The sequence below is a fragment of the Rhinichthys klamathensis genome, unplaced genomic scaffold (genome assembly GCF_029890125.1).
Source record: "Rhinichthys klamathensis goyatoka isolate OS25496 unplaced genomic scaffold, OSU_Roscu_1.1 h1tg000029l_1, whole genome shotgun sequence".
In the NCBI taxonomy this organism is placed as follows: domain Eukaryota; kingdom Metazoa; phylum Chordata; class Actinopteri; order Cypriniformes; family Leuciscidae; genus Rhinichthys; species Rhinichthys klamathensis.
In genome coordinates, this window is record NW_026606579.1 from 379,151 (window position 1) to 406,994 (window position 27,844).

At 39.2% G+C, this 27,844-nt stretch overlaps 1 protein-coding gene across 2 annotated transcripts; it reads left to right on the forward strand.

Moving 5' to 3' along the window:
- Positions 1 to 238: 238 nt before the first annotated feature.
- slc41a2b (solute carrier family 41 member 2b) lies at positions 239 to 27,624 on the forward strand. Of its 2 annotated transcripts, none has more exons than XM_056245151.1 (11): positions 239 to 357; positions 1,238 to 1,854; positions 2,165 to 2,272; positions 4,438 to 4,509; positions 4,771 to 4,915; positions 5,111 to 5,257; positions 8,108 to 8,255; positions 8,379 to 8,458; positions 14,289 to 14,420; positions 17,271 to 17,419; positions 27,435 to 27,624. In XM_056245151.1, exons 2-11 carry the CDS (start codon positions 1,357 to 1,359, stop codon positions 27,456 to 27,458), a joined length of 1,503 nt encoding a protein of 500 aa, XP_056101126.1. In that variant the 5' UTR covers positions 239 to 357; positions 1,238 to 1,356; the 3' UTR covers positions 27,459 to 27,624. The 2 variants fall into 2 exon arrangements, with proteins under 2 accessions (XP_056101126.1, XP_056101119.1); XM_056245144.1 differs by lacking the exon at positions 27,435 to 27,624 and adding an exon at positions 23,342 to 24,188.
- Positions 27,625 to 27,844: the final 220 nt, after the last annotated feature.

Genomic DNA, 27,844 nt, shown 5'->3' on the forward strand with positions numbered 1-27,844 from the left:
ATTCCCTCACAGGAATTTAAGCTGTCATGCTTGTTTGACAACATTTCCCTTCTGTCTGCGAATGCAATACATGGCAAAAAGAAAAAGGGGGGAAAAGCGTCTAAGATAGTGTTAATGTGACGTTAATGTAACAAAAACAATTGTAGAAAGTAGAAATGGGTTTTAAGCCCATAGTTGAAGAAACACCGATTTGTTGCACGGGCCCCTGTGCTTTTATTTTGAAATGCGCGCTCGCTCCTGCGTCTGTCGCAGTGCACGGCAGTGGTGACGCGCCGCTGTCTGTCACAGTCTCAGAGCTCCAGTCCTGTAATCCGGGAAGAAGCTGAAACTGATCTCGACGGAGCTTGAAATATTACGGTAAATATATTCATTATAATCTTTTCAACCTCCAGAGAGATTAAAACATCTACCACACATTAAGTAAAGCTCTGGTTTAATTTGACAGCCTTCGGAGTTTAAATGATTAATTATGAATGTTTACCAGCATTGGGCAGCTGGACAATATTTTTAAAGATGTTTCGGGATGATTCCAATACACAATTCACCTACATAAAGGTTAAGACATACAATTGAGTATTTTTTGATAACTGTAAACCATTTACACTTCTAAAATTAGGCATATATTCTTAGTTTGTCTGGGAGGAAATGCAGCTTGTCCGCTCCCTGCCACTGCATCACATATATTTAAATATCCAATAATATAAATCAATTATATGTAGTTACTTACAGTCATGATAAAGTGTTGTTCTGAGAACGACATTACAGTTATGCATTTGTTTATTTCCTTACATTTTTCGAAGTTCTGAGAACAAGCATTGTTTAATTGACTTTGTTTACAAACATCTTCTGTGCAATGTGTGTTGTTTGTTGTTTTGTCTGTGTTATAACTATTGCATCTTCTTACATATGTTTTATTTATTACTTTTTTATGTCAAATTCCTCTTTGTTGACTCTAATAAGAATATGTCATACAATAACTAGACTCCTGTACAAATAATAAAGGAGTTTTTCCCCCCATGTAAAATTAATACTAAAGTGGTTTAAAAGTTGGTTCCAACTTCCAAGTATGGTGTACTCAGACTGTGTACTAAACATTGTGACTGCCAATTCAGCATAGATCAAATAACAACTGCCCCGAGACTAAAGCACATAATGATAATGTGACCTTGAATGTGTGTGACTGTGCAAGTACACTTTTGTTGTTGATGGATGTTCCCTCTGTACTTTTCTTCATCAGGTCACTGCGACACTATCTGGGCTTCTTCGTAGCTGTTATGGATGCCACCTGCTGGTTCTGCTGATCTACCGCTCTCAAAGTTCAGAAGGCCATGAGCCCAGTCAGCTCCCGTCTGCAGAATGAGCCTCCGAACCATAGGAGGTGGTGTGCTCAGTTCCCTGGGCCCTAGTCTGGCAGTACAGGCTGGAGCACCCTGGAGCTCCATCTCTTTTAGACCCATTCCCTCCTTGCTTCAGACCATGGTACCTGCCGGTTACACCGCTTTACAGGAGGAACGGCTGGCCATGGTGGACCTCAGCACGCCCAAGCCAGAGTCCCTCAAAAACGGGTTCCACCGCGAGCCCCGCCGCCACTCGGACCGCAGCAGCAGAACATCCATCAGCCTGTCTGATGCCGGAGACGGGCGCTATGCGGAGACGGAGCCCATCTTGCCTGAGGGCAGACTTTCGGGAGAAGAGGCCGACGAGGAAGAGGAGAGCGAGGAGGAAGGGCAGCAGCTGGCAACCAGAAACATGCCCAAAGAGTCGCCCCTGGCCATGGCACTGCAGATACTAGTTCCCTTCCTTCTAGCTGGGTTTGGGACGGTGTCAGCCGGAGTGGTACTGGATATAGTACAGGTGAGATTTACTCACCCGTATGACTTTCTGTAGCAAAAGAATATATTTTGAGCAATGTTTCAACTGTTTTTGTCCATATAAAGAAAGGCATTGTGGTTGAAAATCACATTGTACTCTACTGGCTCCAAGGTCCCCCATTGTTCAAGGCAATATTTGAAGGCCCTCCTGTCTAAGCTGATATGTACCTCTGGTTTAATGAATTAAGTTTATGTAAATATAACTATAAATAATTTTTGCAAGTTTGCTAAAGGACCCGGGGCCCCTCGTTGAGAACCACTGCTATAGTCTATCCTCTCTTTTTTTCCCTCAGCATTGGGAAGCGTTTAAGAACATTACAGAGATTTTCATCCTGGTTCCTGCTCTTTTGGGTTTGAAAGGAAATCTGGAGATGACCCTCGCTTCCAGACTGTCCACAGCGGTTAGTATCCAAACTAACTAACAAACCAACTACAGTTTGCACGTCATTGCATCTTGCTTTAGTTTAGGTGTGCCTGTAATTTCTGATTTGATGATGATGTGGTTTGTGATGAGATCTGGGCTCATTTTGGGCATGTTCTCACCTGTCAGGACCTGACAATTCATGCCTGTGCCCATCTCCATAGATTAGGGCTGGTGGTAAAAAACATAGACCTGTGATAGAGTGACTAGCTAGCCTGTTATTATGGTAATGACTCCATAGGTATTTCCAACCCCCATATGTCTGAGTAAGAAAAACACACATTAATTATATTATATATATCGCATTATATGTATTGCATCTAACAAAAGTTTGTAAATATATATATATATATATATATATATATATATATATATTAGTGCTGTCAAATCGATTAATCGTGATTAATCACATCTAACAAAAGTGTGTACACACTTGTTAGATGTGATTAATCACGATTAATCGATTTGACAGCACTAGTGTATATATTAGTGCACTAATGCACTAATATATATCTATATATATATCAGGTTTATTATATAGTTAACCAAAATTAAAACCAACTTTTTTTTGTTGCTTGAAATAATAAAATAAAATTAAATATCATTTTTTGTATCTTATTTTATTTCAGCTAGTTGCTAAGTCAAGACAACATTTATCATTTTAATTTAGTTTATCTTGATGTATTAAAATAACAAAAACTGAAATACAAATTAATAAAAACTTTATACATATATTTAAAAATATATTTATATTCAAAATATTAATAAAATTTATAATAGTATCTCAATGACACTAAAACAACATTATATAATTAATGAATTAATCAATTAATCAAAAATTAAGTTAATAATACGATTATAGAATAAACATTTTTAAATTAATTACAGCACCATTTTTGCTTCAACATGCTGAGTTTTGGGGGAATTTTTGTCACTTTCAGTGATATTTTTTGCCATGATCAGCATCATCTGTTGCTGGTAGTAATTACTTTGTTCGCACTACAGAAGTTAAAAGAGCCATTTCGAGTTGACCAACATTTTCTGTACTTTTCCTTAGATATATAGATATACCTGAGTCTAAGGAAAAGTATATATATATATGTTGCTTACATAAGCTAATTCATCAACTGATGCTCTCCTGCCCTTTTCTCCTGCTCTTTTCTCCTAAATGCTGGAGTCTCAGCTGTTATCTGCTGACAGAGTGGTTTTATTTCTTTTTTGGTAGCTACTGTTTTTTTTTCATTTTTTTTTTTCATTCTGGGACTCTAGAGCTCAGAGGGGTTTCAGCTCATGCCGTATAACATCTAGTGTTCTCATGGCAAATCTGTCGTCCCCCCTCGAGGTGAAAGAATAAACAAACCCTGGTGGTGTGGACCGAGCGGAGGAGCGGGGCTAAAGTACAGGCCTTCTGTTCACCCTCATGCAGCTGTGGGAAAAAAAGAGTCTATTGCCCTCACACGGCTCTCTCCTACACGCTGCTCTTTCACATTTACATTTGTTTCCTTTATTTTCTTAAGCACACACACTTGCGCACACACTGGCTCATTGGTTGTGGAGTCGGCCATCTTGTTACATTGCAGGCAGAAATCCATTTCAAACCCAAAATATTATTATCTTTTCCTCAGATGGTGGTTTTCTTTTCAATGTAAAATATCCGATGCCAAAATCCACCACTCAGAAGGAATTTGGTCTCATACTGTTATTTTTTCCTCATCATGGTTTTCTTGTTTTAGCTTTTAGGTTCACAACATATTTTACACCAAAGTCAAAAGATTGAAAGGAGACTAATTATATTTAAGATTAATCCTCCCTATTTATTAATATGAATTAATCATGATATATGATTATATACACTAATATTATCCTGCTATATAAATATTTTACAATTTAAATAATATATCATTATTATTTCACTAATGTAAAAATTGTCTTAATGCAAAAAGTCTTAATGGTCCTAAATTAGGCTTTTTTCTCTCCTTCTGATTTTGGGGGATTTCAAACATTTTACATTTTTTACCTTTAGTTTTTGCTTTAGGGAGTGCAAGAAAAGTTGCAATTGTTGTGACCACAGTTAGGGTGACTAAATGCAGTGAGGGTGAGAGGGATGAAAGGAAAAATAATGTTCATGAATTTTGTCATCCTTAGGTAAATGTGGGGAAAATGGACTCACCCATAGAGAAGTGGAATCTCATTATTGGGAATTTGGCACTGAAACAGGTAAGGGCTTTCTGAAGGGCTTACATATACAACATTGGCTTTAAAACAAGCAAATGCAAATGAATTTAGCATCAGTAACCCAGTAAATCTAAATTCGCTAAAGTTTTTTACCTGAAAAGGAACCGAGATCTTATCAGGATAATGGGTTTGTATATTTACACAGACCCGTATAAAGACGTCTATATAAACGTCTATATAAGTGTGTGTGTATATATCATTTTTTTTATTATTATAAATCTCGCGTCTCTGTCTCATTCTCAGGTGCAGGCCACCGTAATCGGGTTCCTGGCAGCAGTAGCAGCTGTTGTACTGGGTTGGATTCCTGAGGGAAAGTTCCAGATCGGTCACGCTGTTTTGCTGTGTTCCAGTAGTGTCGCTACAGCCTTCATAGCATCTATGCTGCAGGGTACATACTTCAGATTAACCTCTAATACTCTTATATGTAGCTACTAAAGCCGTTCTTTTCACAACAAATAATGTCCTCGTTGTTGTTATATCTTAATCCGACATTAATCTTCTTTGTTATTAGTCACATTTCACATTGCGAATCTCCAGTTCCTAGTGGGTAAGGTAACCGATGTCTTTTTGTGCCCTCTCTCAGGTATAATAATGGTGGGTGTAATTGTGGGCTCTAAGAAGACAGGCATCAACCCTGATAATGTAGCCACACCCATCGCCGCCAGTTTTGGTGACCTCATCACGCTGGCCATCCTGGCAGGGATCAGCCAGGGCCTCTACAACTGCCTAGGTGAGAAAGATGTGTCTGAAAATAAGGGCTCTGTTCCAAACCCTTGTGAGCTGCCTACCACGATAGCATTTCTGGGCATCATAGGCTCACAGTATGCATTTAAAAAGTAAGTTTGACAACCTGAAGGGTCACTTTCAGTTCCATTTTGGTTAGGATGCTGCATTAGAAGGTAGCTGCGTATGTAGCCAGCATACAGTGAGGTGGCTCACTAGGAATTGTAACAGAGCCAGAAAGACAGTTAATTTTGTCCAGAATAGGTAGCAGGTTAGATTTTGATGTATCTGTAGTTGTTTCTCTCCAGCAGATCAGCCATGCTTTCAGTTTTCTGCCACAAGAGGGCGCACAAATCCCTCACTTTAGATTCCAGCCTTGACTAAATAAAATTTAGATACATTTGTCATAGCACAGTGTCTAAATGTGAAATAATTGATCATATTTCAGACTTTATCTGTCATATTAGAGTGTGACCAGTAATATATCTTAAACGTAGCAGCACATTTCACACTCTCACACTCTATAGCAGGTGTCAGCAGATCATGTGAGGGGTGTATATTATGGTTTATGGGACCGTGGGGTTGATATGTTTTATGGGAAGGGTCACTCTGCTAATGAGTCTGGCTCAGGACAATGAGAGTGTTGTGACGTAGTGCATGACCTCTCTGTGTCTACGACTCTACGTATCCACATTCTCATGAAACACACACACAGGGCTGACTATGCCTCTCTCTTCCACACAGACATGCACAGTCTCTCTGTCAAGCGCCTTTCTTGAACTGATACTCAGTCTAGCGCTGCCCATGAGTTTGGGCACGATACTGAAACATTAGTTTTTAATAACACAGAAATGAATTTCTTAGTTCTTTATTATTGGTTTGGTATTTTATGTATGTAATAAATTAAAAACACATGTATAAAAATTAATCTTTGTATATATACATTTGTATATTTTAAAAGTATGAAAATATTTATATATTTTCAAATATTACTATTAGAATAGTAGAATAATTAGAAATTAACTTTTTTGTCAAGTTGTATGAATTTAAACAAACAAATAAAGAAATTAGCTTTCTTGTCAGTTCTTGTCAACTCTCATTTACACTGCGAAGCCTAGTGAAAAGATCAAATATCAGACACTTTATGATCCTGTCAAATATTGAGGACCACTTTAAATTTGGTTTTCAACATGCTTCTCTATGTTTGTGGGAAATCTGCCCCTTGCAAGCATCGCCAAACCTGCACAGTGTCTCTCTCACGCACATAAACACTATCTCTGAAAGTGTGAAAGTCACACATGGGCCGTCCCGAGCAGTGTTCTGGGTTGTTTATGCTGGGTTTAATGGGGCTTTGCTCTCTGATGACTCAGTGTGATAAGCCCCAGACTGAGCGCCGCACTCCAGTTTTAGTCTTTCCTTTTTTAAAAGAGAGGTGAAGTGAGGTGAAGGCAAGGCAAACGGCACCACCGTGCAATGCCAAAACCATATCAGCCATGCCAACCAGCCGAGAAGAGAGGCTTCTGCCATCATTAGCGCACACCGCTGCCCTGTCATGCCCATACCACACTAAATATAGTCACAGATGTTGCCTCTATGTTTGGGATTTAAAGATTTAGGCTGTTTAGTGTGTGTGATGAAGAGTATTTAGCAAGGAGTGAAACCTTTTTTGGCTTCTCTGTCTGCTTTAAAAGATTTAATTCGGCTTTTAAGAAGATCATATTTTTCTTCCTCAATCTGGTTAAATCCAATTAGAGCCAGTCAGTACGGCTACATTCACACAGCAGCAGAGTATGGTTGTCAGTCTCGATCGGGGCACCACGTTGAGATTACCATGAACGATTTTGAGTGGTGGCGCAAAATAAATTGTGAATCAGATCGTCAATCGTGAATTTTGAACCGCTTTGTAATAATTGTGCTGCGTAGAAATGGAACACACTTATTTAGAGACTATAAAAAGGGTTGCTCACGAAACAAAAAAACCCTGAATGTATTGGCATAATCTTTGGGAAACTTATTGGGAAAACATTTCTTGTCATATTCACAATGCTTTTAAATTAATATTCTAAATATTTCCTAACCCCACATAGAAGTCATAACTGAATTCTGAGAGCTTGATTATTGTGTGACATTTGAACAGAACCACAGCCGACAACATGATGTCTGTCATCAACAAGATGTTGGTCATGGTTATTTTCTTTCTGTCAATCTGCCATTACAGCTGTCAACCCCTTCCTAGGTTTTGAAAAATGGGTTATAGTGTGGTCCGAGAGCAGTTTGTAACTTTTAACTTGAATACACTACCATTACATTTTTAAAAAAAAAATTTTTTCTTATGCCAAAACTGCTTTTATTTGATAAAAATTACAGTAAAAACCGTAATATAAAATTTGACACTTCAAAAAGTTCATAAAGAGACCATAAAACTAATCCATGATAGGAGTTGAGTGGTTAAGTCCAAATTTTCTGAAGAGACTCGATCTCTTTATTTGAAGAACAGATTAAATTTAGGCTTTTATTCACATATAAACATTGAGAAGCTCAATAACAACAAGCATTCTTGAGCTTCTGTTTACCATATCTGATGTGTGCGTTGGTGAACGTTTATATGTGAGTAAAAGCCTAAATTCAATCTGTTCATCATATAAAGCAATCGAGTCTCTTCAGAAAATGTGGACCAAACCGCTCAATTCATATGGATTTGTTTTACGATCTCTTTATGAACTTTTTAAAGCATCAAAGTGGTAGTTGCGTAGCTGTCAATGGAGGGAAAGAAGTAACTTTGAACTAACCCTTTTAAGTAGCTTCAATCAAAATGACCTAAGACTACCTATATTCACTGTGTTGTCTGTTTTTTTAGACTCTCACCCATATGTGTCATCGCTGGTGTGTGCCTTCTTCATGTGTCTGACTCCACTGTGGATGGTCATCTCCTCCAAACACCCTGCCAGCCGTCAGCTGCTGTACTCAGGCTGGGAGCCCGTGATCACTGCCATGTTCATCAGCAGGTGTGATACACACACACATACACACACCTCACACACCTGGCCATGGATTCACACACACACACACTGAAAAAGCATGTGGCCTTCCTTTGGTGCTCTAAATAATCAAAATGTTCCCTATTTCAGCATTGGAGGACTCATTCTGGACAAAACTGTGTCTGATCCCAACCTTGCTGGGATTGTGGTTTACACGCCTGTTATCAATGGTGAGATTTATTTATACAAAAATATTCTATAAAGCTTGCACTTTTTATCTTCTGAAAATTACAGATGCACCGATTGCAATTTTCTTGGCCGATTTCTGATTTTATTGTGCAAGTGTGACCTGTCGATACCGATTTTTGCTGATTCCGATTTTCTTTCAAGAGACTATAATTGACAACATATACAACAAAAAAAACCAAATATTTTCTTCAATGCAAAATTTTATATTCATAAAGAAACAAGTAAAAAGACCGTAATAAATTAAGAACAAATAAACAAATTTCAAACAACAGAACAAATAAATGCAATAGAATAAAGAGAGATATGAAATAAACACGGCTTTAAGTTTCTCAGGTGGTTATACAGTATATTCAGGTAAGAAATAGCCTACTACAGAAATTAATCAAATGTAAAAAAAAAACAGTATATAGTCTTCATTGTAAAAATTACATACAGATTAATGCTTACAATTAGTTACAAAAGTTATTCAGTCAAGAGCAGAGAGTGATTTTTTTTTTGTCTTTTGTTCTTTTATTAACATGACAGACATCAGCAGGTTTATTAGGCTGCTGTCACTTTAAGAGCTTATGCACGGATCCAATATACTGTTACACAACTTGTTATCTTTCTCAACTAATTAGATTCCAAAACTGACTTTGTTTAACTGAATACTTGCCGAGACGGGCATTTTGACATAATCTTGTGTGTATTTAACTGTTTAAGTGCAGTAAGCCACTCATTTTGGTACTTGTGACTCACAAGCTGCTTTAGACTGAGAGGTGGCTTGTGCGCTTTTGATGTGAGCACGAAACCTGCGTAATAAGTAAAATTATGCGCTATACAAGCACTATTTAACCAGAGTGAAGGAGACGTGTGAGTGAGAGGAGGGTGTGTGTCACTTCACAGTCAGAGAGAAGAGACCGAGATGTTATTGCCTGTGCTGCTGGCAACAAAACGGACCGGCTTGGAATCGGAAAGACGTGAGACTGCCGGCCAGTTACCGGTCCAGGCCGATCATGCGGAAAATAGGCAGATTCCGGTCCCTGGCCGGTTGATCTGTGCATCTCTACTGAAAATACATGCTAAGTACAACACTGGTTACTGCTGGATTATTCTTGACACTCTTGGTCTTGGTATTATATTTTGTATAATAGGCCAAACAACATCAATATCTGAATTTTAAATGCCTTATTTGTGTCTTGGAAGGTTTAAGCTTTTAAATTCTTAATTTGTAGACCTACGCCCATGTCCATGGCACGTTTCAGTCCCTTCTCAGACTTTTTATTACCTAAAAGTAACGTCTCTGTAATATTCGCCCTCATTTAAAGTCACGCAAGTATCCTCGAGGCAGATATAGGCACTTTTTTGTGATTTTTAATAAACGTTTCCATATTGAGAAAAAGCCAAATGATGGAATATAGCTAAAATAGAGTTGGATGTGATTGAGTCGTGGGGTGAAGTCGTTAATTGTGGCAGTTGAATTTCTTGTGGTAACAGGAAAGGAAGCCAGGACCATGGCACCTCCACAAAGAGCCATACGTTTTTTAATTAAGGCACGCTAATGAGAGACATTTACGCTGTCTGCAGTCTGCCTATGCTCACCCGCCCAGACCACCAGACAGCTGTTTGAATCTCTGCATGTGTGTGTGTGTGTGTGTGTGTGAAAGAAGACTGTTTATGTCAGAATATTTAAAGTTATATCAAAATATATCTATAATTCAGAATATCAAAATCAAAGGTTTTTATTCTTCATTCTAAGAGCAGAGTTAGCGAGAAACTCAAAAGAAGGGCAAAAGAAAGGAAAAGAGAGTGATAGGATGAGTAACAGAGGCTTCTATAGTTTGTCTGCCCAAACAGGAAACGAGTCAGGGAAGGTAATTTAAATGATTACCACACACACACAGACACACACACACACACGTGCCACTTAGGTATAGAGAAATAGTTTCTGTTTTACATAAATAGAGCCTCAGAACTCTCTTATCACCCACAGTACTAGGGATGGGTCACAGTGTTCGATTTGTTACCCGCCAATTAGTGTGCTTTATCTAGATGTTTTTGTTTTTTTACTTTTAATGTTTTAAGTTGCCGTGATTTAGCAGTAAATCATGTATGATAAAACCCTCTCTGAAAAGGTGCATCTTTAAATTCATCCAAATTAATACTACAACAGCTATAGACCTATACATTCAGACAGACTTTTTTGACTGTTACGTTGCATCTTATGCTATACTTGGAGACTCTCACTGCAAGACTCTGCAAAAAAGAGAGTTGCACATTTAAGGCTACGTGTTAAGTTACAAGAAGTCCGTTTAAAAAAAAAAAGTAGTCCATCTTTCTGTTTTTGAATGCAAGGATGAAAATTCCCTCCAACAATTGTGTCCGATCAGGATCAAATGAACCTGCAGCCAGCCTAATAATTATACAAGCCTTAAAACATAAAAAAATATGTAGTTTTGAATATCCCAACCCAAACACTGTACATACTGGAATCCAATTGGACCCATACTCAAGCCCTGCTGCACACTCAGCCAAAGTCTCATCAGCTCTATGACCCAGATTAAAGTGTCCATATATGTTAATCCCACTGCTTGGACAGAAATGAGGTTGCATATCATCTCCATTTCCTGTTGGCAGACAAAGCTAAAAAAAAAAAAAAAAGCATCGGATTAATTGGACCTCGATGCTCTAGGAAAGGTTGAAAAATTCCCATACACTCTTTTCTCATGCCCCCAGCCCATATCCAAAATGTCACACCGTTGCTTGTTTGTGAGAACATTAAGAAATTTTAGACCTGTCCAGCTAGTCTGAGCCACAAACACTTTCCCACACTATCATCCATTCAGATGGCGTCTCTCCAGCACTGCCACAGGGACGTGGCACAGTGTGGCATAATTGTACCCTCTGCATTAAACACAAACAAGTACTTGTTGGGGCTAATTGTGCAGAGGCCTGTGCGGTGTTAAAAGATAATCGTTCTCATTTAGGTCTGGTCTTTAACGATGGGAAATATTAATGTCATTATGGGCATGAATGCACTATCGTATGTGAGAAATAGATTTGCTTCGTCTTATTGTAATTCAGATCACTGATTTCCTGTTTGGCTGTGGACTGAAAGTATAATATTTTAAATAATTTCCATTAGTATTGACTGTCCTCTTGCAGTTACTAAACATTCAGGTTGTTTTCCGTGGAGTGGCAGTGCTTTTTTTAAAGCAATTCCCAAATCCCCAACAGTTGTTTGATGGATTGCACAGGGTCTTCTTTCACTAAAATGTCTCTTTCTTTTCTGTTATCTTCTGTTCTGTTTCATTCGTTTCAATCAAATTCTATTTTGTTCTGTTCTATTTTGTATATTTTATTCGGTTTTGTTTCATTGTTTTGGAGATTCTTCTTTGTTTTATTGTATTCAGTATAGTTCTGATGTTCTATATTTGTATTCTATTCAATTTAATAGTCAAGTCAAGTCATCTTCATTTATATAGCGCTTTTAACAATGAATTGTTTCAAAGCAGCTTTACAGAGATAAACATATAATTTAAGGTAACAGATTGTTTTGGCGTTATAGCGGTTCTTGAATAATGTTACTTCCAGCTAAAGTTAACTTTGATTGATTCACCTCCGTCGAAATGATCAGACTTTAAACGCGAACCTGTGATTAACGCTGATGGCGTTCACATGCTCATTCAGAATTCTATAGTTATGTGCTTTTTAAAATATGTGCGCAGGTTTGTAATTCATACCTAAACAAACTACTTTTCTTGCCTATAAATTTTGATACAGAATTTTGTTTTATTTTATCACTTCGGGGTACGCGAGCCGGAATTCACAGCGCTTTATCTGTAGAGTGGGAAAGTGATCCTCCATAGGGAGAGGATAGTGGATACTTCAGCACTGCATTGTCATCGGGTCCAGGCGAATCTCCTTCGTCAGATCTGGACACGGCCTGGATCCGGCAGGCTGCGGGAAAACCTCGGGATAAACAAAGACACTAATATTAGCGTAGATGCCATTCTTCTTATGATGTAGCGAGTACATCAAGATTTAAGGGAAGTGTTCCCAGTTCCGGCTGACCTAATCTATGCAGCCTAACATTGAATTTATAGAAGTCTATAATGTATTATGTGTATGCTAGGTCAAAGAGATGTGTTTTTAGTCTAGCTTTGAACTGACAGAGTGTGTCTGCTTCCCGGACAATGGTAGGAAGACTGTTCCAAAGTTTTGGTGCTAAATAGGAAAAGGATCTACCGCCAGCAGTCGATTTAGATATTCTAGGTATTATCAACTGGCCGGAATTTTGAGATCGCAATAGACGTGAAGGACTATAATGCGTTAAGAGCTCGCTCAAGTACTGCGGAGCTAAACCATTTAGTGCTTTGTAGGTAATCAACAATATTTTAAAATTTATACGATGTTTAATAGGGAGCCAATGCAGTGTTGACAGAACCGGGCTAATATGGTCATATTTCCTGGTTCTGGTAAGAACTCGAGCTGCGGCGTTTTGAATACTACATTATTTAGTTCTGTTGTATTCTGTTCTTTTCAGTTAGTTTTTTTGTGCTGTTCTATTTAGTGTTCTATTCTATTCCTTTTCATTTTCTATTTCCATTTCTATTTTTGCAGTTATTTTGTGCTGTTCTATTCTGTTTGATTTTGTTAGTTCTGTTCCACTCTAATTGACAAATATTCCATTGTATTCTATTCTAATTGGTTCTATTTTAAAAACAGATGTTTTAGTTCTGCAGAGTGACAAACCAGATGGTGTAAAAAGAGCAGAGAATGTGTATGTTCTGTCCGTCTCTGTGTTGTCTGTTCTGTTCTGTCCTCTGTCTTTCTCTCACTCACTCACTCACTCTCTCTCACTGACTTGTCTTCTCCCAGAACTGCTGGACGTGACATATCATTACTGCAGCTCTGTACACCACTCTACTTTACTCAGGAGAGAGAGAGAGAGAGAGAGAGAGAGAGAGAGAGATAGATAGAGAGAGAGGGAGAGAGGAAGGGCTGTGCTTGTTGTGCGAGAAAGAAAGAGAGAGATAAAAGAGGCGGGGGACAAAAGCAGAGTTAGTACTGGTGACTCATGGCTGCCAGTCTGACAGTGAAAAAATTAAGCCTGTATTCATGAACTAAAAAAAGTTTTCTCTGTAGAAGCTTCACTGACACAGAGTTAAGGCCCGTTCACACCAAGGATGATAACTATAATGATGATATAGTTATAAAAATCATTTCTAAATTTAAAATAATAGCAGAGTCCACACCACAACTATAACGGCACAGAGAAACGATATCGTTGGAATCACATTTTTTTCAGCCGATTAGCCATAAAAACATTTACAGCCACTCAGATCCATCCTGCGTTAAAGAGCTCGAGCATTTAAAGCTGCAGACGACAAAACTGCAGCACACCCTTAGAATAAACAGAGCGATATCGTCCGCTGGTGTGGATGCTAATATATATCTATAAACTATATCTTTATAGTTATCGTTCTTGGTGTGAACCGTGAAAGTCTAAAGGTGATGATACACAGGGCAACTTTTTGAGCAATGTTGCAATCAATCTTGCCGAGCGATTGTTGCTTGGGCACTTTCCCATTGAAAATGGGCAATACATTTCTATCTGGATAATTTAGATCGGTCGTGAGTCCTGTGTCTCATCTGGTTGACGGCAACATTGCCCAGCAACAATGCTTGCTCAAAAAGTTGCCCTGTGTATCATCACCTTTAATCTTGCTGGAAACAGGCACGCTGCTTTTTCCTCCTTGTTTTTGATTACATTTTTAGCCCTGTACTCTCAGTATATATTTGTCTGATGTGAGTAATATTGTATTGTAGGTATCGGGGGAAACCTGGTGGCTATCCAGTCCAGTCGGATATCCACCTACCTGCACTTTCACAGCACCCCTGGAGAGGTTCCTGATGAGGCCAAGGGTTGCTACTGCCCCTGCCGAACCTTCTGTGGCTCAGGTGACCCCGAACACTTCCCCAGTGTGCTTCAAATTATACCAACTTGTGTCACAATACATAACAAAACAAAGTAGATAGTGACAAAGTAGATAAACTACATAATGAAGGAATGGGATCAAGTTATGACATGGCTCAAAACTGAACACCACTGCTTTCGTGCTATTTTAAATCCTCCGAACATCCTTTAATGCCTACAAATTTAAAGAGAGGGACTTAAACACACATTTGAGGGCAGTTTTTGCTTTCATAGCCTGTATTAAAGAGAGCGAGAACAAGTAACCAGTGTTTAGAGCAACATCACTTGAAAGTGCTTGCAAGTGTGTATACATTAGCTTTAATGGAGTGTGTGCAACGGTGGTTTGTGTATAACGATCCATCTCGGAGAAAAGCAGAGAACGCTTCCTATAAACAACAGAGGTAGCGTGTTGATGCCGGAGCTTTGATGCAGGGCTTCTTCTTAGAGAAACAAGAGGACTCTGGGGATAGAGTCCAGATGCCCGAGCACATGAGGGGCACGGTGCCCACTGCAAGCTTAGCAGTGCCATCTGGAAAGATGGGCATAAATCTTCCTCCTTCAAGGACTCTGAACGCACAGGGACGCCATACTGCGGGGGTTCAGAGGGATGCTAATGGAGTGAGAGAAGTGTAGTGTTTGTGAATGAGATGTTTACTGTATGCATATAGACTTCTAAACATAGAATAAATCCAATATACGAACACCTACACATGTGCATTGATCGCACGTGGAGGGTTGTTTGAATTCTGTGGTGTTTTAAGCCGATGTCTTCATACTGGATGAAGTGGACACAACACTTTACAATAAGGTTTCATTAACATTAGTTAATGCATCAACTAACATGAACTAACAATGAGCAATACATTTGTTATAGTATTTATTCATCTTTGTTAATGTTAGTTAATAAAAGTACAGTCATTCATTGTTTGTTCACGGTGCATTAACTAATGTTAAGAAACATCATTTTTGATTAATGTATTAGTAAATGTTGAAATAAACATGAACTAAGATTAGTAAATGCTGTAGAAGTATATACATTCTTAGTTCATGTTAACTAAAGTAGTTAATGTTAATGAAACTTTATTGTAAAGTATTACCATATATACACTCACCGGCCACTTTATTAGGTACCCCATGCTAGTAACGGGTTGGACCCCCTTTTGCCTTCAGAACTGCCTCAATTCTTCGTGGCATAGATTCAACAAGGTGCTGGAAGCATTCCTCAGGGAGTTTGGTCCATATTGACATGATGGCATCACACAGTTGCCGCAGATTTGTCGGCTGCACATCCATGATGCGAATCTCGCGTTCCACCACATCCCAAAGATGCTCTATTGGGTTGAGATCTGGTGACTGTGGAGGCCATTTTAGTACAGTGAACTCATTGTCATGTTCAAGAAACCAATTTGAAATGATTAGAGCTTTGTGACATGGTGGAAGTAGCCATCAGAGGATGGGTACATGGTGGCCATAAAGGGATGGACATGGTCAGAAACAATGCTCAGGTAGGCCGTGGCATTTAAACGATGCCCAATTGGCACTAAGGGGCCTAAAGTGTGCCAGGAAAACATCCCCCACACCATTACACCACCACCACCAGCCTGCACAGTGGTAACAAGGCATGATGGTTCCATGTTCTCATTCCGTTTACGCCAAATTCTGACTCTAACATCTGAATGTCTCAACAGAAATCGAGACTCATCAGACCAGGCAACATTTTTCCAGTCTTCAACTGTCCAATTTTGGTGAGCTCTTGCAAATTGTAGCCTCTTTTTCCTATTTGTAGTGGAGATGAGTGGTACCCGGTGGAGTCTTCTGCTGTTGTAGCCCATCCGCCTCAAGGTTGTGCGTGTTGTGGCTTCACAAATGCTTTGCTGCATACCTCGGTTGTAACGAGTGGTTATTTCAGTCACTGTTGCCCTTCTATCAGCTCGAACCAGTCTGGCCATTCTCCTCTGACCTCTGGCATCAACAAGGCATTTCCGCCCACAGAACTGCCGCTCACTGGATGTTTTTTCTTTTTCGGACCATTCTCTGTAAACCCTAGAGATGGTTGTGCGTGAAAATCCCAGTAGATTAGCAGTTTCTGAAATACTCAGACCAGCCCTTCTGGCACCAACAATCATGCCACGTTCAAAGTCACTCAAATCACCTTTCTTCCCCATACTGATGCTCGGTTTGAACTGCAGGAGATTGTCTTGACCATGTCTACATGCCTAAATGCACTGAGTTGCCGCCATGTGATTGGCTGCTTAGAAATTAAGTGTTAACGAGCAGTTGGACAGGTGTACCTAATAAAGTGGCCGGTGAGTGTATATGGTTATGTATATATATATATATATATTAGGGCTGTCAAATGATTAATCACGATTAATCACATCCAAAATAAAAGTTTTTTTTACATAATATATGTGGGTGCACTGTGTATAATTATTTTGTATATATATAAATACACACACATGCATGTATATTTAAGAAAAAAATATTATTTATATATAAAATATTTATATTTATATATAATATAAATTATATATAAATCTATATACAGTATATACATGAAAATATTTCTTAAATATATACAAGCATGTGTGTGTATTTATATATATAAAATAATTATAGACAGTGCACCCACATATATTATGTAAAAAAAACTTTTATTTTGGATGTGATTAATCACGATTAATCATTTGACAGCCCTAATATATATATATATATATATATTCACACACACACACACACACACACACACACAGTATCATCATTATTAGATTTGATGTATTGCTTTCAAAAATTAACCTTTTTTTTCTCCTCTCTCTCTCTCTTTTTTTTTTCAGGGGCCAATCACAGGTCAGCACAGGTACTGCTGTTACTGGTTGTCCCTGGCCATTTGATCTTCCTGTACACTATTGATCTGATGGAAAGAGGTCACACCTCACTGACGCCCGTCTTCATGGTTGTGTATTTGGCTGCTGCTCTTCTCCAGGTGAGTGTGATGTTGTTGTCACACTATGACAAAAATATCAATCCTAATGAGGCCTTCTAACCAGATGTCAAGACACTGACATCTTCATGCTGTTTTAATAACCTGTCATCACTATATATTTTTATCAAATCTGACAGCTATTTGAGGTTCAGGAGTAAGCACTCTTTCCTGTAGCAGACGAAAATGTCAGGCCATAATCATAAAATCAGACACCCATTTTACGATACCGGTCTGGGGAATCTATTTCATCTTCAGCTTAATCACGAAAAATGTGCCGCTTGCCGCCCACATGTAGCAATGTTGCAACATGGCGTTTTTTCCCATCATAAACCTACAAACCTTTTAGAAAATCCCCAGAGCTTTTAGCCGCCCCATTTCCCCTGAAAATGAAACAGCGATGACATTAGGGATAGTGAGCAGGTGTTGTTTGTGTGTGTATGTGGGTGTTGTATGTATCTGTGAGTGCTTGGTTATTCCAAAAGGGTGTTTTCATAAATTGTTTAGATCGCAATTAAGATAGATTACCCTCGGAGAACCTCAGTAAGTGCATTCAGCGGCTGGCATGCGGAGGCATGTTGCGAGTGGTGGAATGTGTGGTATTTTTAGGAAGTTTGTCTGTATGTGTACAGTGTTCGTGAAACGTCCTTGCTAACCTAAACACACACATCTTTGAGATCCGCAGCCATACTGCTTGACTTCAGACCTATTTGAAGAATCCTTGAGGATGGAGAAAGAGAGAGAGACAGGCATTCAGAGACAGGAAAAATGAGTGGGTCCATTTATTGCATTATTGTGCTGCTCAGTCATTTTGTGTCTTTTAAATTGTTTGTGTACATTAATCACCGAATTCTTACTTTCTCTTTGAGAAATGTAATTTTAAGTACTACTATACTATTTATGTAACTGCAAAAATGTTAATTTAGAACTTCGAGTCAACTATAGTAATTAATAATTCAATTATAGGATAATACATTTTAACACACACACACACATATATATACACGCATACACGCATACACACATACACACACACACACACACACACATATATATATATATATATACATACACGCACACACACACACACACACACACAGTATATATACACTCACCGGCCACTTTATTAGGTACACCTGTCCAACTGCTCGTTAACACTTAATTTCTAAGCAGCCAATCACATGGCGGCAACTCAGTGCATTTAGGCATGTAGACATGGTCAAGACAATCTCCTGCAGTTCAAACCGAGCATCAGTATGGGGAAGAAAGTTGATTTGAGTGACTTTGAACGTGGCATGATTGTTGGTGCCAGAAGGGCTGGTCTGAGTATTTCAGAAACTGCTAATCTACTGGGATTTTCACGCACAACCATCTCTAGGGTTTACAGAGAATGGTCCGAAAAAGAAAAAAACATCCAGTGAGCGGCAGTTCTGTGGGCGGAAATGCCTTGTTGATGCCAGAGGTCAGAGGAGAATGGCCAGACTGGTTCGAGCTGATAGAAGGGCAACAGTGACTGAAATAACCACTCGTTACAACCGAGATATGCAGCAAAGCATTTGTGAAGCCACAACACGCACGACCTTGAGGCGGATGGGCTACAACAGCAGAAGACTCCACCGGGTACCACTCATCTCCACTACAAATAGGAAAAAGAGGCTACAATTTGCAAGAGCTCACCAAAATTGAACAGTTGAAGACTGGAAAAATGTTGCCTGGTCTGATGAGTCTCGATTTCTGTTGAGACATTCAGATGTTAGAGTCAGAATTTGGCGTAAACAGAATGAGAACATGGAACCATCATACCTTGTTACCACTGTGCAGGCTGGTGGTGGTGGTGTAATGGTGTGGGGGATGTTTTCCTGGCACACTTTAGGCCCCTTAGTGCCAATTGGGCATCGTTTAAATGCCACGGCCTACCTGAGCATTGTTTCTGACCATGTCCATCCCTTTATGGCCACCATGTACCCATCCTCTGATGGCTACTTCCACCATGTCACAAAACTCTAATCATTTCAAATTGGTTTCTTGAACATGACAATGAGTTCACTGTACTAAAATGGCCTCCACAGTCACCAGATCTCAACCCAATAGAGCATCTTTGGGATGTGGTGGAACGCGAGATTCGCATCATGGATGTGCAGCCGACAAATCTGCGGCAACTGTGTGATGCCATCATGTCAATATGGACCAAACTCCCTGAGGAATGCTTCCAGCACCTTGTTGAATCTATGCCACGAAGAATTGAGGCAGTTCTGAAGGCAAAAGGGGGTCCAACCCGTTACTAGCATGGGGTACCTAATAAAGTGGCCGGTGAGTGTATATTCACTGCTTGAAAATCAACTACAATAATACAGTTGCAAATATATATACTGATATTTTATTTGTACTGTTATTAGCTGGGGGGTTTTGTTGCTACTATTAATACTAGTAACCTTCTTGTCACATCTTCATTTATATATTTGAATATATAAATAAAAAATTAACCACGGCTAGCTGTGCATCAAACGATTTTAATGCACGACGTAGAGGCAAAGCATTTCAAATCATTTGATGCACAGCTAGGTGTGTATTATCCAGCTTATACCATGGTCATTTGCCAGCGTTGACAACTTGAAGCTGTCATTGATGTTTGCAGCGCTTAATTTGACTGGAAGGGTTCAAATGGCAGTTATTTTCGTAAGCTACCACTCATTAGATTTAGCATTCTGTCTGCTTTAAATCAGACACAGAGATAAAGTAGTGTGGTATGGTTACATTTATTTGATTGAATTATAACATTTATTTGAATGGATTAGCCTATCGGGAGGAATAGAGAGAGATAGATAGATGGATATGTACATGTGAATTACCTGTGTCTGTGCAGCGTCTCTCTACTTGCAATGAAGCTCAAAAACAGTGACTTTACAACCTCCTTGCTGAATAATATAATGTAGTGATTCATTAGCAAAGTTAATCTATTAATATAAGTTGTGGGGCAGCGTTATTGACAAGTTTCTATCTTTCAGTGTTTGCGCAGGTCGATCTCCGATCTCTGTGTGCGAGTGACAGTGACGTGTGTGTGTGCGCTTCAATGAAAGCAGTGCATTAATAAAGTGATTAATGGGTTATATAGTGATTATAGGTGATTAAACTGACTTGGAACTACATGTGCATTAAATGGTTTTATTGCACACCTTCCAGCCAATCAGAATAGAGTATTCAGACAGACCATTGTACCAATTATTTTGTTATTTTTTATACCAAATTTGGCAAAGAAAATCCCATGTAAAACTAAAAATTGCCACATGATGCTTCTCAGAACAAAATCTCTTAAACAAAGGTTCAGCCTATAGCTTGCCTTGTTGAACATGTGTCAGGTGCCCTGAGAGTGGCCCCCTGACCTCTGACCTTCACGGGTCTTCAAATACAAGGCATCTATAGAACTCCAGAAAAAACAGTCTGCTTTAGAGGAAGAAATTCCCAGGTTAAATGTAGTACATAGCTGGTAAGTATTTTTGGTGACGTTGTGCAGAAGGTCTAAATTGGATGTTCACTTGCCTCTCCAGGAAATTTTTTTTTACAATGAGGTAACGAAAACCTAAACAAATTTAGATGAGAGAATAATCCACAGTACAAACATATTTTCAACATTTACACTACCGTTCAAAAGTTTGGGGTCAGTGAGAATTTTATTTTTATTTTTTGGAGGAAAGAAATCAATACTTGTATTTATCAAGGACAGTAAAGACATTTATAATGTTACAAAAGATTCTATTTCAAACAAATGCTGTTCTTTTGAACTTCCTATTCATCAAAGAATCCTAAAGAAAAAAAAAACTGTACAACTGACAGACCAACAACTGTTTCAACATTGATAATAATAATAAATGTTTCTTAAGCATCAAATCCTCATATTATACTGATTTGTGAAGGATCATTTGACACTGAAGACACTGACACTGGTGATGCTGAAAATTCAGCTTTGATCACAGGAATAAATTACACTTTACTATATATTCACACAGAAAACAGCTGATTTACACTGGAATAATATTTAATACTATAACTGATTTTTGTTGTATTTTTAATCAAATAAGCGCAGCCATGGTTAGCAGAAGAGAATTCTTTTAAAAGTATTTAAAATCGTACCGACCCCAAACTTTTGAACGGTAGTGTACATATATATATCATGTAAATAATATCATCTTTTTTCATCATCATCATTACAAGGGTTTACTGAGAATTTGATGACTAAGAGGGTAACTAGTATTCAAAGTAAACAACATGTAGTAACAATCAAACGATACACAAAATATATTTTTGGTAGCGCTGATAATGTCTGTCTTGTTGACACTGTCTGGTTGTTTAATGACAAAATGACGTTACTTTTAACCTTTTTTCCACTGTGAACCTAAGAAAAGGACGCTGTGCTAACCTTTGCTTTTCAGTGGGGGTTTGTGAGTTAGCTAAATCTGACAACCTTCTTTTGGGCATGTACTTAAAGTAGGGTTTAGGGTTTGGGTTAGTCTGTAGTCATTATAATTAGCTTTATATACTGTACTTCTGTTGTTTTTATGGAACATTTTCATTTAGATAGCTAAGTAAAAGTGTGTGTGTGTGTGAGAGAGAGAGAGAGAGAGAGAGAGAGAGAGAGAGAGAGAGAGAGAGAGAGAGAGAGAGAGAGAGAGAGAGAGAGAGAGAGAGAGAGAGAGAGAGAGAGAGAGAGAGAGAGAGAGAGAGAGAGAGAGAGAGAGAGAGAGAGAGAGAGAGAGAGAGAGAGAGAGAGAGAGAGAGAGAGAGAGAGAGAGAGAGAGAGAGAGAGAATGCAACATGCAACATCTCTGACTGCTTTCTCTGTCCTTTTGAGTGATGGAAAAGTGTGTCTGTGTGTTTGCGCAGGGTGGAACTACAAGGCTAATCTTGTCGGGTCTCAACAGCTTGTGTACATTAGCAAACCATCACTTTCCTCAGCTTTTAGGAAGGCCCCTGCCTAACTGTTTAATCGTTAATTGATCAAATCCTTATAAAGAGCGAAAGGGAGAGAAAACGCGAGTGGAAATCTCCCGTGGAAAGGTCGTCGTTCTGATATTCTCACACACGGATACACACAAGGTTAATTATCGAAATAATGTCACAAAACTCATCTTGCCTGGTAGGCACAATTAATAGCCTTTAAAATGGCCATTTATTTCCTGCTACCTAAATTGAAGTTTCAAATCTGCGGCATAGAGCGAATAGTTTTTTAACCATCTTGCGCTGACCTTAATATAACTGATATAAATGAACGCCGCCCAGCCGGTTAACCAGAGCGCCAGACCTCCAAATAGAGTTTCACACCGGCCCGTCAGCCTGATTAATGGGCAGGCCTCATTTTTATTTAGTTGAAATGAAAGTCTTTCACTCTCGCATGCACAGGAACACGGGCCGAAAGCGAAGAGCCTTCGGGGATTGCTGCGGTCCATCTCATTAGCTTCCAATTGAATGCAAGATGAAGATTTCAAATGTTAGATCTCCATTAAGCAAACAAACTGGCATTCAAAGGGCCGCACTGATCCAAAAGAGCATTTTAATAGTCTGCGATGCTCAGCAAAGGCAAACACAGGCCTGCTTTGCTGATGTTTAATGAGCTGCGCTAGATGAAAAGCCCTATGATGTGTGTTCTGAAGCCGTTTCGGGTATTTGTCTTAAATGTGAACGCCGCTTTTCAAAAGAATGGGATCTTGTTTCATTTCCGAGACGAGTCTTTCAAAGAAGCTCCATAAACAAAAACATTGCGTTACTTCTGGAACCATTCCCTTCGTCTCTTTCTGATTTAGAGCTTCCTGTTGTGTGCGTGTGTGGGAAAGTTCATCCAAAGGTACGGCGGAAGGGACTGTGTTTTTGTTCTTTACGGATGCCGTAGCAGATATTCAACACAGTCTTGTGTGCGTTCTCTTTCCCTCCCAGGTGTTCTTGTTGCTTTGCATAGCGGACTGGATGGTGCACTCCATTTGGAAGAGCGGGAAAGATCCGGACAGTTTCTCTATCCCGTACCTGACGGCGCTGGGCGACTTGTTGGGAACGGCCTTCCTAGCTCTCAGCTTCCACTTCCTGTTTATCATCGGAGACCAAGACAGTGATGTGGGTGACTAAGGTCATTCTTTGACCTTTGATCCCAGAGATCAAACTATATCATACTTGCCGTCCTCACTTATTGCCTTGAATGGCTGCTTGTCGGATCGAATGGCATGTGGCAACTTAGCATTTCTCTGTCGGGTTAAAACATTTTTGTTACTCTTCTTAAAGTGCCAGATGATTTATAAGATGCATCGAGAGATTCAGCACATGCAGTGAGGTTTAGAAGGCGGAAAAATGTCTCCCTCATCTCAAAAACGGTGATTTCTTGTGCATCTGAAGTGGGACGGTACGAAAAGCATCTTAAATGCTCTCTCCTGCCCTGTCAGTTTTCCTTATCAGCACTATAGCAGTGGAAGGACCAAATACAAACCCCAAAACAAAATATATAAGATTGTCCTGGTGATTGTACATTATTTATTTGCCCTTTTTGTCTTTGTCCTTCTTTATTTACTACTTTACTCATGTTTTTTGTTGTCTCTTTTGAGTGACTTTGAGACACGACCTTGTTGCCACGACTTCCTCCTGTATGTCCAATCAAATCGGACCTTATTACAAGTATAGCCGCACAGTTTTACTCATTTACTCAACCAGTGCCAGGTCAATTCGTATAAACCTCTGTAATGCAGTTTGAAAGTTAAAGTATTGCTTAATAGCTTAGAATAATGAACTAATATATATATATATATATACAGCGGGGGAAATAAGTATTGAACACGTCACCATTTTTCTCAGTAAATATATTTCCAAAGGTGCTACTGACATGAAATTTTCACCAGATGTTGATAACAACACAATGAATCAGTACATACAAAGAAACCAAAACAAATAAGCTCAGAAATTAAGTTATGTGTAATAATGTGAAATGACACAGGGAAAAAGTATTGAACACATGAAGAAAGGGAGGTGCAAAAAGGCATGGAAAGCCAAGACAACAGCTTAAAACTATTAGTAATTAAAAAGCAATCCAACCCCCTGTCCGTGCACATTAATAACAGCTGGTTCAGTCCCAACGGATGGCCTACAAAAAGGTCTCATTGCCAAGGTGTCACACAAGACACATCTCATGATGGGTAAAAGCAAAGAGCTGTCTCAAGACCTTCGCAACCTAATTGTTCCAACACATAATGATGGCATTGGTTATAGGTGCATTTCTAAGCTTCTGAATGTTCCAGTGAGCGCTGTTGGGGCCATAATACGGAAGTGGAAAGACAATCATTTCACCATAAATTTGCCTCAACCACTGCTCCTCGCAAGATTTCTGATAGAGGAGTTAAAAGAATAATCAGAAGAGTTGTCCAAGAGCTAAGGATCACTTGTGGAGAGCTTCAAAAAGACCTGCAGATAGCAGGTACTGTGTTCTCAAAGAAAACAGTAAGTAATGCACTCCACCACCATGGCCCGTATGCACGCTCACCACGCAAGACTCCATTACTGAAGAAAAAAAGCATGTTGAAGCTCGTTTAAAGTTTGCTGCACAACATTTGGAAAAGCCAGGGAAATACTGGGAGAATTTAGTGTGGTCACATGAGAGCAAAATTGAATTGTTTGGATGCCATAATACACACCATGTTTGGAGGAGAAATGGCACTGCACATTACCCTAAAAACGCCATACACCTTGGTGTTAGCTCTTGGACAACTCTTCTGATTATTCTTTTCACTCCTCTATCAGAAATCTTGCGAGGAGCAGTGGTCGAGGCAAATTTATGGTGAAATGATTGTCTTTCCACTTCCGTATTATGGCCCCAACAGCGCTCACTGGAACATTCAGAAGCTTAGAAATGCACCTATAACCAATGCCATCATTATGTTTTGGAACAATTAGGTTGCGAAGGTCTTGAGACAGCTCTTTGCTTTTACCCATCATGAGATGTGTCTTGTGTGACACCTTGGCAATGAGACCTTTTTGTAGGCCATCCGTTGGGACTGAACCAGCTGTTATTAATGTGCACGGACAGGGGGTTGGATTGCTTTTTAATTACTAATAGTTTTAAGCTGTTGTCTTGGCTTTCCATGCCTTTTTGCACCTCCCTTTCTTCATGTGTTCAATACTTTTTCCCTGTGTCATTTCATATTATTACACATAACTTAATTTCTGAGCTTATTTGTTTTGGTTTCTTTGTATGTACTGATTCATTGTGTTGTTATCAACATCTGGTGAAAATTTCATGTCAGTAGCACCTTTGGAAATATATTTACTGAGAAAAATGGTGACGTGTTCAATACTTATTTCCCCCGCTGTATGCTTTGAGAAAAGGGAATAGCTTTTCAACTGCTCATTCAAGAAAATCTTGAGTAAAAATTGACTTTCTTTTTTGGTCTCCAACAACATCTGTTTAAAGCTCATGTATGCAACTGAAAACAGTATGGGGCGAATGTGCAACAGAGACACTCTTATACAAGTCTATATTTCTGTGTGTGTATGTGAACTTTTTTTTGTATATTGTTACGAAGGTGCCATGAACAGCGATTTTTTTCTATTTGGAAAAAGAGAGTTTCTACCTGCACCAATGGAGGATTCTTGGTGTATCTTTCTGCCATGCTTTTTTGATACTCAAAATGTTTAATAAAGGTTTAATAAAAGTTTACGTCCAATATCTGTCAGTCTGATGTTTATTTTTTTTCCTCCTTAAGTCTCCCGAGGGCCCTAATTTAATTCTGTCGACTGTAATTACCTGCATTTGATGTCTTTCGAACTGCAGGGATGCAGCGAAACCCCCCCCCCCCCTTTATTGGTTTAAAAACCCCTTGCGCTTTTATGAGAAAGCTTTACGTACATTCAAACAATAGGTATTCGCTTGCTGTGCGAGATTGAGAACAATAAAGCACTAACCATAAAGGGTTTTTATTTGATTACAAAAATCTCTGCCAAAAAATACATCAGACACATCAAAGTGTGCCCCTAAAATTTGTGCTTTACACAACCTGTCAGCAGTTTTGTCAAACTGAGCTTTTTTAAATGCAGTAGCCAAGCTCAGAAATTGCTTTTTGTAATGTGATATTCACAGCAAATACAATTTAGTGGCCTGTGCATAATTTCATTCACGCATTAGCAAGGCTTCTGTGGACAGATATTTACTGTATCGCCTTTTATACAGCTCATTATAGGCTATTAAATGCGACAAGAGTATGAACTCTTTCCAGACGTCACTTATCACTCAAAGTTTTTGCATATTGTTGTCGACAGTCTAAAACAAAAGACCCCTGTGTGCGTGTTCGGGAGTCTAGACGGGCCATGTTAATGATGGCTGTTGAACTCCCCTGTCTTCAGGGTTTAATGGGGTTATATGAGTTGTGTGGTGGATTGGGGGCCCTGAAATTGGAGCCTGCTCATAAACGGCCTCCAAATCGAGCCACGGGGACCCTGCTGTTGCATATTAGCACTCTATAAAAAACGGACCAAAACCTCCAGTGCAGCCCACAGCCTCTGTACTATGATCCCTAATGTTCACCACTAACAACAAACAGGTCATCAAGCCAATTTACTGTTCTTGTGTAGCTAATCAGAGCGATGACTTTCAAAATTGGCTTTGATTTTGTGGGTTTATGTTGTTTCCTGTTGGAAACAAATTAAGGTGGTAGCTGGTTTTATATGGTCTCTAGTTAGTCCAAGCTGGTCTGAATAGTTTACTAGCTTGACTACCAAATGGTGGACCCGGTTTTGGCCTAGTAGACCTTCTTGGATTAGGAAAAAACAGCTACCCCTTTGTGTGAGGAACAAACCTTGACAGCCCAGATCCCCATTCAGTTTCAGGTGATATTTTCCCTTCAAGCTTTGCCTGACCAGATTTTTTTTCCAGCAGGGTTGTGATGTTAAATTTATTCTTAAACATTGGAAAACCCTTTAGGACTATCGCTTTAACGATCTAAGACTATTTCACTTTTATATAACAACATAAGCTTGCCCTTTTCTGACACTATAGGCAGCACTGAACGATGGAAATTAAGTCAGTCTTAAGTCGACACAACGCCCACTCTTCCATCACAACCTTTGCCATCCTAATCATCGAGTAAAGATTGGATTTGGAGTCGTCCCCTGGCACGGGCGTGAGAGATGAAAGTTCAATTCAAGCCAAAATGATAGTTTAGACTGAAGGACATCATCCAACAAATCCACTTTAATCAGTTCTGAGGGCCGTTGGACTGTACAACTTGCTCTTTACTCACTGTGGTCACTTTTATTTCTCCATTTGTTTGCTCACCCTCATGTCGTTCCAAACCTGTACGAGTTTCTTTCATACGTGGAATGCAAAAGATGATATTTTGAAAATTTTCTCTTTTGTCCATGTAATAGGGCCCCGTTGTTTTGGACCCCATTGACCTTCACTGTGTA